We start from the raw sequence: 13439 nt of genomic DNA on the forward strand, positions 1-13439 counted from the left end.
AGGTTGGCTAGAGATGTCCCTGAGTGCTTAAGGGCTAAAGGGCTGGGCATGAGCCCAGGCGTCATGGAGGTGGGGGGGCCGAACAACACAAATACCTCATCCCCCACAATGTCTGGTTAGTATGTTGAAGCCTTAGTAAATGAATGGGAAGGAACTGACAAATCATAGTCTTTTCATGCTTCAGGGGTGAATGAGAAGAGAGATTTACAGACATGTGAGTATTTGTGGAAGTGTGTGTGCAGGTTAGTTACAATTGTAGTTGGACTTACATGTTGTGCAGAACACACCAGCCACAGTGAGGATCTCCTGATCCAAGACATTCACTGCAGGTCGAGTACTGACCGCAGGCCTCCACTGGCACCCTCGACAGCTGCAGAGGAAAATGCAACAGGGTTAAAACACAATAGAGACACATTCAGCTTAAATGTTCAATATATGAATGGTGTGAAGATGAGCAAAATTATAAGACGAACAACACTACAACAAGACAGATAGAGCGTGTGAAATACCAGAGAAATGTAACGTTCCAAGATATGAGAAATGCAGTGTTTAGGTATGGCATAGCAGAAATTTGAATGTGATATAAACATTGGCAAGCTTGCTTCCAATGTCTGAATGAGAAAGAAAATGGATAAATTAATGCTAATAAACAAAACCGCAACAGGAAAACTTACAAAACGTCCCTCAATTTTAAATATCAACTACGATGACAAAAAGGTGATTCACGGGAGTGTACAGGGTGTAGGATTCACTGGATAATGGTGAAGGAGTCCAGGTAGACAAACTACAGGCAGATGCTTGTTGCAGTCAGATGGTCAAAGCATGTGTAGGTGGAGAGGTGATAGCAATAGCTGTGTCTTTTACTCACAACATTACATATCTTGTTGCCAGATCATTGTCTGCACCCTGAATGACTCAGCACATTATTAGCATCAATATTTAAGGTAGCTGTAAATTGTCTCTATTAGATGTCACTGTAGATGTGATGGGAGGCTCCTAATTTTACTATATTCCACTGCAGGAATGTGGGGCAGGTACTAGAATAGCCCCAAAATCGGCCCTCTAAGCCTTGCTTTGTCCATTGTGGAGTTGGAATGCCCCTCAAAGAGGTTCTACAGAGGCGGTTTATGGGGTCAGAACAAGATTCAGGCCGCCTTTAAACAGTCTGCGAGTTCCTGCAGTGGTCAGTGGCTGATTAGTAACAACACTTTCTAGGCCTTCTGCTTGTTCTGTCATAGCAACCAGACAACAAAATAAATCCAGCAAAACTTAAAGTCTTGGTTTCGAGGAACATACACATCAACTTCAAAAACAAGCCAACCAAAGTAATATGCAAAGTATTTTGTATCATGATTGATTTTTATGAAACTGTTACTGCTTGACAGTGTCCATCTTTCTCCCATCCAGCTGGCTCCTTGTGGGAACCTCGGCCACTTAGGACAGCCATCCATCTATTATGATATATGGCCCTGCCAATTCAAACTGGCATTGACTGGCACTGATTGGCATGGGCCGTGAGTGAATGAGTGCAAGGGGCAAAGCTGAGGTAGATCTCAGCTGTCCCCTCCTCCTGTCACCATGGTAACTGCATGGCGCAATAATAGGTGTTGCTGGCACTTTTGATTAATGACCCGTCATTGGTGGATGACCGCTGTCACTGTCGCTGCTCACTGATGACAGCCAGGAAAGGGAGACGACATCATCAGCGTGGGACTGATATTGGGTTATGATGAGGGTAAGAGGCAACAAGGATGTGTATGTGTGCCTGCGTACTCGCTGGAATTCAGTACTGAAATAACAACTCTTTGGGTAAAGATGAGCATTAGCAAATGTTTTCACCGTTCTCTAACTGATACCTGGTGATTCCTTGGTATCCTTAACAAATGTTTTCTTTCAAAACTTGAAAAACAAACATTTTAGACTCCAACCTCAAAAGAATGATACCTGAAGGTTGCATAATCAGTGTGGATGAATAATACTACATGTGTACTGTACAGCTAAATCACCACTGGCCACAGTTGTACTTAATGGAAAATCAGATGAAGGCTCATCAAGGACAAGGACTTACAAGCTGATTATCACATATCTATTCATCTGTTTTGATCGTACAGTTACTTCTCAAGGAATTGTACAAAAATAAACCCTGCAGCACAATACTGAAGACATGAAGTCTTCTCATGGGCTATTTTCGCACAAAATGACTGCGCCTTTGCACTGATATGCATACAGTACACAGTACAGAGAATGGATATACTAATACAAGGTAATGAAAACAAACACCAAAGTTGCAGTAAAAAGCAAAAAAGAAATCTATATTTTCTTTGGGCACAAGGTCAGAACATGGATTCAGCACAAGCACAGCTTGCTTGAGCAGATATGGGTTTAGTGCACTGATGTAATTTAGGTCTCAAATCAACAAATCACCTCTTCAGTGCACCACCTACAATAAGTGCTGAGGATCAAATTATTTTGCATATTGGTTTCTCTTTTTACATTTGGATATAATTATACATGTCTTCGCAGCACATTTTACAGACTAAATTCCACATTTGAGGGTATAAAGAGACCATAATTAAACCATGCAATGTAGGCCATGACTGAATGTAACAAGAGATCAGAAATGTCTATGCTTAGTGGTATCTCTAAAGCGCAGCCTGGCACTGATGGCGGTTCTCTCTGTTGGACGCACAGACTATCACACAGCACATCTCTGCCTGTCAGCCTCTTGCTCAAATAAAAAAAACACACCAAGTCAAGTCAGTTTTGCACACACTCATGGTGGAATTCACATTCCAAAACATGTGCGCACAGATGCACATACTATCACTGAAGTCCGACGCTGACACAGTGGTATGATGGAGATACACTTAAAAACACATCGTTGCATCATTCCCCCTCTGACTCGCTACATTTATGTATCTTCTGTGTATCTCTGCAAGTACTATAAATAGCATACTCAGACAGCATGTGTGCACACACACACTGGCATAGATTCACACAATGAATTCAGAGGGGGCGTATCTCCTTGTCAAAGTCAAGAGGAATCCTGCATGCTATTACAGATTAGAGACAATGCAGGTGCATCTCTGTGTGTTAAGCTTGTGTGTGTGCTTTGGGAAAGAAACAGCTCGTATGTTTTGCCCTCCCTACTGTGTAAAGGCATATTTGCATTAGGTAGATAAAGGGAATGAGTTTGAGATGGAATCGGGAAGATAGTGGAGCAACGGTTTGTGCACATGATCAGACTCGGCGCTGATCTTCATTGAACAATGCATCTCACAAGATACATTTCCTCCCTTCCTGTCACTCTCCACCAGGCCGGCTACTCCTCTTAAGATCCATCACCGCTTCACCTCACTGCCAGCTAAATAACCTCTTAGTTACTGAAGAGAAAGGCCATTGTGATAGCCTATGCAGGGATTTCGGCTGCCAAAGCTTTATCACGAGTGTGTAAAAGCCACAATTTGCCCGCGTCTGTCCATGTGCGCATTTATGTCATCTATGTAACCATGTCACCGCAACGACTGGTTTGTCATCTTGTGATCTGCCATAAAAGCTAAGCACCCAGACAGAAGTGTAGCGAACGATGCCACCGTATCTCAACGCTTTATAATTCAACACTTCACCAGTGGCAGATATACCGATAGCCACAGTACCCACAAGAACACACGTACACAACAAAAAAAAAAAAAACACACAGAGAATTAGACTTAGGCTGTAGAATGGAAGGGACCTCCTGATGCCTATCGAAGCCTCAGACGCCTGCATCTGGGGAGATGGTTTTGTCAACAGATAAAACACACACAAATAAAGACAAACACACACCACATTCAGAGCCCGGAGGAGGCGATGGGTGCCAATGTGAGCCCTCTGTTCCAGAGCACACGTCCTGATATCATTCATTCCCCCCCAGTTTCTGTCTGTCTGTCTCTGTCACTCAGACGCTCTGAGGTGTGTAAGATCATACATTCATCATCTCTCCAGAGCCTCTGTTCTCTATCTGACACACACACACAGACACACACACACTGTAGCAAGCAACACTTTTGTCTCCTCTTTTATCAAAAAATTGAGGGATTTGGTGGCTAAACGACCCAATGCACCCCTTGTCCCTCTCATCTCGATATCACATTCATTTCATGCTATCTTCTTCGTGGGCTTTGCCAGCGAGGCAACCATTATGGCTCACTGTCTCTTCACTATGACTGCACTATCATATCAGCAGGGATAAATACAAAGGATGGGGTGCATGGCATTTATAATTCCCTCCTGTTTCAGGTGAGTAAATGACAGCCATTACACCCTGCACTCTCCCTCCTTTCACAATAGGGCGAGATGGAAGCTGCTGAATATAATCATGCTTTTAAAAAAGGCAGAGATTACAGAAGTACTTGATGCCTTAATGTTCAGGGAGAAAGATGAAGACACACTTGATCATTTGCTGTGGTGGTACAATAATGTTATATACAGTAAGTGTGTATGTGTCTATCGCATCTGTAGGAGATGGGTGTGAAGGGAGGAAAGGGAGCGAGAATCTTTGGTTTAGCGTATTTAGGATTTTCACTTCAAGAACTTAATCACTCCACTCCGAGGAGATAATAAAGATTAACTTTGTTTTTCTTTCCTCTCTCCTTTCCTCTCTGTCTCCCCTTATTCTCCTTACACAATGCCAGGAGCATTCGAGTCAACCTGCAGCGGGAAAATGATCATTTATTAAACCTGCAGAGACTTTTATTATCAACTAATTCTTCGGCCTCATCTCTATTCCTCTCTTTATCCTTCTCTTTTCCTGCGCCCTCCACTTGTAATTAAACAGGGATTCCACCTGCAGCCAAACTACACCACTCCAAATGAACAGAGAGAGGGAAATTGAAGTGATAGTCCAATCCTGCTTTACAGCCTGTAGGGTACACTGAACTTCTCTTATCTTCCCTCTTCTTCCCCGAGGCTAGCTTCGTCTTTTTCTCCTTCCCTGGTGTGAGTTTGTTCATTAGTTCAGCACAGCGTTGGCAGTCTGTCGTTACTATTGGCCGGGAAACAGGAATTAAAAAGAAATAAATTGGGTAAATGTATGTGATGTAGTGTTATTTGGTCACTGTTAAAACACTGTCAATTTTTGTGCGTGTGACAAAGATATATTGCTGCCTACGACAGCAGCTGTCTGCAATTATATATCCTCAAGTTGTGCTGACGACTGCAAGCGAATCAGCGACGATCATTAAGCCTCTTAAGTAAAATCATGATTCATATACGTGGCGGTGGATATGAATAATAATTCCTGACCTGCTATTATGACAACAGTATGTCTTGCAAATGGAAACAGGCCTGAAATCCTCAACCAATCATCAGCATGCTGCCATGCAAAGTCTTTCTATAATGCCTAAAACTCAAGTTCTTTCAGCACCTCAGGATAATGTGAAGTATACAAACAGCCCTTCTAACCAGGCCAATGTCAGTGTCTATTTATTATAAGTGGTCTCAACGATCTGTTTCTTCTCAACTTCAGCCTTCAAGTTCTGGTCTCTTATTCTCTTCTCTATCCAGCGCAGAATATCAATTCAGTCTGTCATTTATTCTCTCATTCATTTACTGGTGCCGTTCTCCTTCTTTCTTGTCCTCCTGTGTCCCACCTCTCTCCTCTCCAGCTGGATGGAGGAGAGATTGACGTGGGAGTCAAATGAAGCGAGGGACAAATCAACGACCCACTGCTTCGCCACAGCTGACGCACCGCTCAATCCGTCAAACACCAACCAACGGTATTATATCATAAACTCAGTTAACAGAGCGGGCCAGTGGCTGCAAGTGCAATATTGTTTTCATTTGACGTCGCAGAGGTTAAATGACAAAGCCATCCATTGCACTGTCAGGACTGTCAGCGCATGACAAATGACTCGGATACAATCAATCATTTTCACTTATCTTTCCATTCCAAAGAGAGTAAGCCCCCCATACACAAAGGGAAGAAAGCTGCTAAACTAGCTTGAAGCAGTTCACTAATAATAGTTTGGAGATTAGAATTTCCTGTGTGATGCAGACTCTGCTATGTTTTTACCATCTGTCATCTCTGATATGTCTGTGCTTACTAAATAGGCACCCAAAAGCTAAAGCCTGCCAAATTCCTATAGTACAACTTGCCCTAACATCTGCTAATGTTGTCCCATTACATTGTCAGTCCTCTGTGCAAAAACCATGTCGAGCACATGATGGTCAAGGTCTCCCATTGGCACATACAGAAAGTGTCTAATTCTGCACAGGCTGCTTCATCTTGCCATGAGGCATCGCTTGGGTAAAAATAAGGCCTGTATCACGAAGACTGAGTGCACAGCTTGGACTGTTTCCAGTAGCCAAGATGCTGTCAGAAAGATGCTGAATGTTGACTCACATGAATGACAAATTACATAAAATATCTGTCTGTTTTATAGAATAATGGGCCTGCAGAAGAGACAGGTACACAAACTGAGAACATAGATTGAGAAACATGCTGAGAGACGGCAAGAGTGGATACGCGAGAGAAAGAGAGGAGACAAAGGTAAAACTTCAAAAAGGACTTTGAGTGAGCCAAGAGTTCACTCCAACCTTGTCTGCCCCACTTTGTTGACATTTTTCAGAAGCGCGTCAGGCAGCGATGGCTGCAACATATCAGCTCTGTTCACTTGCCTTGTTAGACCACAGTCAGCCTGCAGCTAAACTGGGACACAACATAATATGCACATCTAAACACCTTCATAACTCACAGCCGCACACTAGAAGGGTGAGGAAGCCACACTCTAAGGGATGCGGTAAAAAGTTTCCCGCTGATAGAAATTAAAGGATGCTGGTATTAAACATCTTTGATGAGATGCGAAGACGCGATACTTCCACAAATTGGCTTGTCGGATTTCCCTCGGGGGGTTCGGAACAGAAAAAAGCATTTGACTTTGAACGATCTCACCCCACTATAGTACACATTTTCAATAATTCACACTTACAGATCTGCATTTGCTGCACTGAATATAAATAATTGAGCACAATGAATGTGGCAGTGGCAGCACTTTCCAGCAACAGTTTAAATGCTGAATGTAAAGCCTTGGTAGGTTATAAAAGGAATAACCTGAGCACGGAGGCCATGTAGGAACATGCCAGATAAAATCTAACCCCTGACTCACTCAAGAGTGGTTGGCAGGATAACTTAATGTGTTTCCTGGGTTGCTGTAGGGTAATGGTATGGCTATGGGAACACTTAAGGATGGATTGAATGACTAAGACACAACAAACAACAGCTTGAACAGCCCCCAAATGCCCTCAAACTCATGTCAAGTCTCAGCACAGCCAGCTGCACAGTAATGTGCTCTGCTATCAAAATCATATTCTTTGAAATTACTTTCTCATGATTGGGTCCAAACAGAAGTCACTTTTATTCCATTTGACATCAAATGCTACTTAGACAGTTGTGTATAATGTGTGGTACTGTAGATCCAAACATGTACTATATTCCTCAGGTAATTCAAAGTCACAGTGTTGTGCATTTCAGAGCGCAGAAGGTCAGAAAATCCATTATGGCAACTTGTGAGATTAATGCAACTGGATACATTACTGACAACTAAAATGTTTTTTTTGTCGAGTTGAACACTTTTTCCTTTTTGCAAAAAGGGATATATAACAGCTGAAATAATTATTTGTTATTGCTGCCTATCTTCACGTTGGCTACCCATGAGTAATACAGTTGTGGCTTTTTTTATTCTATTTTGAAAAGATTATTTGGTAAAGATGGAAAAGAAAGAACCTATGCATTTAAATGGTTCCATAAGTTATTCATATCACTGTCAGTAGCTCTTCAGCACATCCAGAGTGCAATAAATATATTTATAGCATATAAATGTTGGTGTGTGATTTGTATTTTTACTACTTTTTACTAATGGTGAAATGACCCCTAACATCCACTGACAGCAGCTCATTCATTCTACCCAGGCGTTCTCAGTGTGGCTGACAAATGAACCAGTGTTAACAGCATAGTGACACAGTAGTGGACTACTGTACCAGCTCATATTAACAGTGGGATTGACCTGGCCCTGTCACTCAAACTGCAACCCTAACATCCATAATCACAGCCAGTTCTATAATCTGACTGTCCTCTTTATACCAGAACATCTATTTAACCCACTAATAGGATGACTTGTGTCTATGTGTGTGTGAGCGTGTGAGTGAAAGGGAGATAGAGAGAAATATCCAATTAGAGGACAGCCAATCACTGGATTAATAAGAGTGCAGGGATGACAGATTACTTTGCTAGTGAGGAATAGGGGAAAAAAAATTAAGCAGTGGAGCTTTGGGGGTTGACGTATGGTAAAAGATGACAATGGGTAGTCAGAGAGGGTTAGAAATGAAAGAAAGATGGAAAGAAAGGAGATGAAAGAAAGAGGAGGGGGGGAAAAAAACGCAGAAGGCTGAATCCTCATTCGCTTTACAAATCCTCTTAGAAAAGAATAGGGGTTGTAGGAGAGAAAACTCTAACCCTGTAAGAAAAACAAACTCAGCAAAGATTACATAGTCACAGGATGGAGGAAAGAAAGAATTAAAAAAGATTTAACAAGCACAGTAGAAAAAAAATGAAGGATGAGAAAATTACAACGCACAATACTGCATGAGAATGTGTGTTTGTGTTTGGCGAGCTTCCTTCTCTAACGAGTGTATAATTTGACACAGACAAGCGGGGTATAGAGTGACTCTCAGCATGATACCCAATTCCTGAAGCTGGATTTTATACTTCTCCGCCAAGGTGTTCCAGTGGTCCTGCCGTATTTATTTATAATTGATCAGTTAATTGTCGAAGCGCTAAAACAACACGGGAAAAAGCTGTCATGCATTATCCGAGTGTAATATCCTCACAGAGCCCAAGTAACTCTATTTACATTCTTTTGCTTTGCGATGGAGAGTGACAATACTCGATAAGTTTGCAAAGAAAATGGCTTTGCTAGCTAGATCAGAGAATATAAATTTGTTCGCTAATAAAGAAAAATACTGAGCTGGGCAATCACACAGCCCGAGTAATCATGTTTGCTTTCTTTAATTCACTTTGTGATAGAGAGCGATGATTGCAGTGAGGACAAGGATTGCATTTCTTTGGAGTTAATTAGTAGGAGAAGTTTAGACAGCAGTTTCTCAACTTTGGCCGAGTTGTCTTCACTATTGACTGCTGGGATCAGTGATACTAGAAACTCAAGTGGCCTGTCAAAGGGATTCCCCAGCGGTGTACAAAAAACACACACAAATGAAATGCATACTTTAACACAAAACTTGTCTTTTTACAAACTCCACTGTTGATGCTTTTTAATTGCCTTTCCCTGAAGACCACCTTCACTCCCCCATCATCAGTACCTGACCTTCACTGTGCACTACCGAACCAGACAGGATGCAGAGGTGTGCTGTCTCCTGGTCCATGCCTGGCATAACCAATCCATGGGGGAGTATTTCAAGGCTAAGAACAGCATGGGACGAGCACTATCGACCAGCTCTGTTCTCAGCCTCCTGTTGTGGGCACCCTTGCTCCTCTCTTTCTATCATGTGTTGCCCTTGTATGTATTTCTCTGTTGTTCTAAATATCACACTCTCTCTCCGAGTGTCTGGGTCCCAGGCCCCGGACACAGCAGGTTGCCTTTATCCATCGACCAACTCAGGCTGCTTTAATAGCGTTTGCCACTGCTGGGAATCAGGAATGTGCAAGGTGGTATTAACTATCCCAATGATCCAGCAAGCAGTGCTGCACTCAATACTGCTGCATACTAAGATGACCACAACGTGCCTTTTGAACTTCACTGCGAGGTAGACAAAAACAAAACCCAAGTAATCCAAGATGACATTTAACTCTGAATACTGATCAGGCAAGGAACTTTTAAAATCAGCGGAGTAACATTCGCTCTATATCGGAATTTGTAAATGAAAGTGCATTAATGAACTAATTATTTTCACAAGATTGTTTCCAGGAGTTGGAAAAATGTGGACAATGGATCCTGTCACAGTATATCTTTCCTTGGATTTCTACAACATTCTGGAATCCTCTTTGACCTTTAACAGAAACTTGTTTTGGCTTGAGGCCACAGCTTGACAGGAAACAGCTCAGCTTTAGCCAGTTTACATAGGAATTTTCAAGAACCAACTTGCTGAAAAAAAAACAAAAAAAAACTGTAAGAACAAACATGTAATGCCAAAATATTGTTGCCACGTTTTCTACTTTTAAGATTCAGTAATTTGCACTCATCTCCTTCAATGGCTGCAGACATTCTGAAACAGGGTTCTGTTTGACAGAAAAATAAGGACAGGCAATGAGTGATAATAAAGCTATATTTTTTTCTGAATCTAAATGAAAAATCACAAATACCTGATCAACTCTACTGATTCGAACAACGAAGACCCCAGATGTTTTTTTGGGGGGCTTTCCCTTTACATTGATATGTTTTTTTGTTCATGTAAAAGCTCTCCACATTTGCAAAGCCCAAAGTCTATGCCAAAGAAGCTTATTTTCTCCTAAGACAAACACTCTTCTTTACCTGCCTAAATCACCTGGTTGGAAGTCGAGGCTTTTCCACCATGTAACACTTTTGCATAACGCTCAGAGAATGAGTTGGCCTCACAGTTCAACATTATTTCCTCACTAGAGCGGTATTTATTACATATTCCTCTAACCAGCGTTACCTCGCTTTTGTCAGCTGACCAATCAGAGAAGACTGGGCTTTTCGAGAGAGGCCTTAAAGAGACAGGAGCTAAGATGGAGTGTTTCAGAAGGTTAAAAAAAAAATGCTGCAGCAAATAAAAGAGAAGAAAGAGAAAAAGAATGTGTTTGAACCTTAAAACATAAAAAAAAAAAAATCTAGACAAACCTTTAAATGCACATTATAGGGAGTCTTGAAGGTTTTATAATGAAATGAAAATATCAGTCAGAGTGACTCAGGCCTGATTAGTGAGCAAAAATCGGTAAGAACTTACATTTACATACAGAGCTAGCAGGGATATTTGCTCAAACATCAAAAAAGTGAAAAGATTTCTAAGTGGATCAGTGAAATAAAGCCACACTGATTTTATTCACTCACTCTCATCTTGTTCTATAAACCCTGCAGCGCTGAAGAAGCGTGTGTTTGTACACTAGCTTTTTAAGTGTGTTTTTGTGTGTTCTGTGTATGTGGCGTGTTCATTAACTGCTTTCTATATTTGTGTGTATGGTAATTCCCAAATGTTCCTACTAAACAGTTAGTGGAGGGCAGCCCCGTAACTGGGCTAATAGACTAATTACTTCGAAGGCCTCACACAGACGCACACAACCACTACTGGAGAACTCACTTGGTTGATTTTTTTCAATATAAGCTAATTGGCATGCAAATTAAAAATGCTAAATTTGTAACACGATGTTGGGCAATAACAGTGAGACATAAAGGAATCTAACATAATGGGAAGGAATGGAAATTAAATATTCCTAATAATTCATTTGTTATTCTGTAATATCTTTTATAAGCCCAATTACATGCACTGCAATCCAAAAGGGGGGCGGGGAGGGACAAATTCTTACATTGCTGGTTAACAGAATTGCACAAAAGAGTGGTAATTGGATGCCATGACAAATAGAATCCTAAATGTCCTTATTCTGCTCACTTGTTCTCCTGCCTTTCCTTTCCTGCTGTCTCTAAAGATGGACTGACTGAGACCTCAGGAGAGGCAATGAGAGCTGCATTTGAAAGGGCACCTTCATCGCATTGGCCCGTCTGATATTTAAAGTGTCATCACGATAATCTGGCCACTTAAAATGTGCACACATTTCCACACACACATAAACACAATGCACTACATTAGGCAAATACTGACACAGCATGGTGCCAGAGAGGTCTATAATCCTCTGGAAGCCGGAGACAATGTACAGGGGTAACTAGGCTAGTGATGCCAACAAAACAGCAGTGGCAGTGGCCTGATTGCGGGTGGCAGGAGATAAAGAGGAGGGAGAGAGGGAATGATATGCATATTATCTCTATTTTAGGGCTTTTGCAATATTATTTCTAACAGTCACATTAATAATAAACAGTGAACAGAGAAAGAGACCCACTGGCGGCTTCATTTGGCCTGTATGATTTGATTGCTAACACTTAAACAACGCATTGTTAGAAAGAGACTGTTTATGTTGCCATGGTGAAATGTAACAGAGTAATTACTATACTTAAGTACAATCCTCAAGTACTTTTATTTGAGCGCCTGGAAACTGTTAGTAGTGATTGAGATTACTATTTTTTTTAAACATTGCAGTTTATTGCCATTGCATTTATTTGGCAAATTTTCTACTTCCCTAATTTGCAGATAACATAAAAATCAATGGTTCAGAACCTTTGTGGCCTGTCACCACTTGCAATAAAGCAGTGTCTAGATCCTTTATCAAGTTATTAACAATATTTCTTTCTAAACCTCTAAACCTCTGAGCCCTAAAACTGTTTAACCCTTTTCTTGCTGATGGGACAGTGATATATTGGCAGTTATATGTTGTGCATCTCTTCAATAAAGTAGTTACAACTCGCACAACTGTCTAGATACAGAACAGTAAAATGCTGACTATGCATTCCTGGATCACACACAAATCCTGATTTTTCACCACAAGCACTTTATATTATGTAAAACAAATTAAAGCTAATAATATTTTGAGAATTGAATTTCCCGTCTGGGATAAATAAAGTATTTTTCATTTAATTTCATTCATTCATTTACTTGAGACACTTTCAGTTGTAATGCTTTGTATGGTGGTTTTGCTACTTTTCGCTGACTAAAGCATCTGAGTACTTCTTTCATCACAGCTGAACGCTACATGTCTGTGCATTTACTGTTTCCGTGACAAAATCTCAGCTTTCAGGATCAGGACTCATTTAAGGTAATTTCCCTGTGAGGAAAATTAACAAGTGAAATCATTTTTGAAGAGGAATTTTGGACATTTCTAAGTCAAAAGGACTTCATTGCTTGATATTCGTAACGTCACATGATTTATGTTCAGTCATTTGAGTGCTTACATCATGCATGCAGACAACGTTTGGCTCAACCTATAATTCATCATTCCCACACATAAAATATAATTTAAGTACATGGCTGCGGCCGTGCGTCTTTGTGTGTGGAATGTAAAGAGAAAGTGAATATCTAACACTGTTGGTCACAGGAATGTGCACTTACGTGACTTTCCATGGCTATTTTGGCGAGGTTTTGCCTCTGATAGAGGTGTTCACAGACTCTGTGTCTGTGTCCATTACACAGAGTGCTGCTATTTCGCCCCACATTCCATGTCATCAAAGGTACTAAGGGAGATAGTGTGCATGTGTGAATCTGCCTGTGCAGAGACATACACACCAGCACTGTTCGGCACAGACAGAAGTGAACTAAGACCACTCTCCTCGCTCCCTATAATTCAACACATTTATTCACTCCAGCTCTACCCTCACAGTATG

General features: G+C 41.2%; 1 protein-coding gene across 1 annotated transcript in view; it reads right to left on the bottom strand.

Annotated features, from left to right (window-relative positions):
- Positions 1-269: 269 nt before the first annotated feature.
- The window catches only part of LOC103366396 (plexin-A4-like), a gene marked incomplete at its 3' end in the record, with an annotated part of 155538 nt that continues 142368 nt past the window's right edge, over positions 270-13439 (bottom strand). The window contains exon 5 of the mRNA XM_008294104.1: positions 270-370. Coding sequence (XP_008292326.1) covers positions 270-370 — 101 coding nt within the window. The remainder of the gene's footprint in view (positions 371-13439) is intronic.

The sequence above is a fragment of the Stegastes partitus genome, unplaced genomic scaffold, assembly GCF_000690725.1.
Source record: "Stegastes partitus isolate 25-593 unplaced genomic scaffold, Stegastes_partitus-1.0.2 Scaffold942, whole genome shotgun sequence".
Taxonomy (NCBI): domain Eukaryota; kingdom Metazoa; phylum Chordata; class Actinopteri; family Pomacentridae; genus Stegastes; species Stegastes partitus.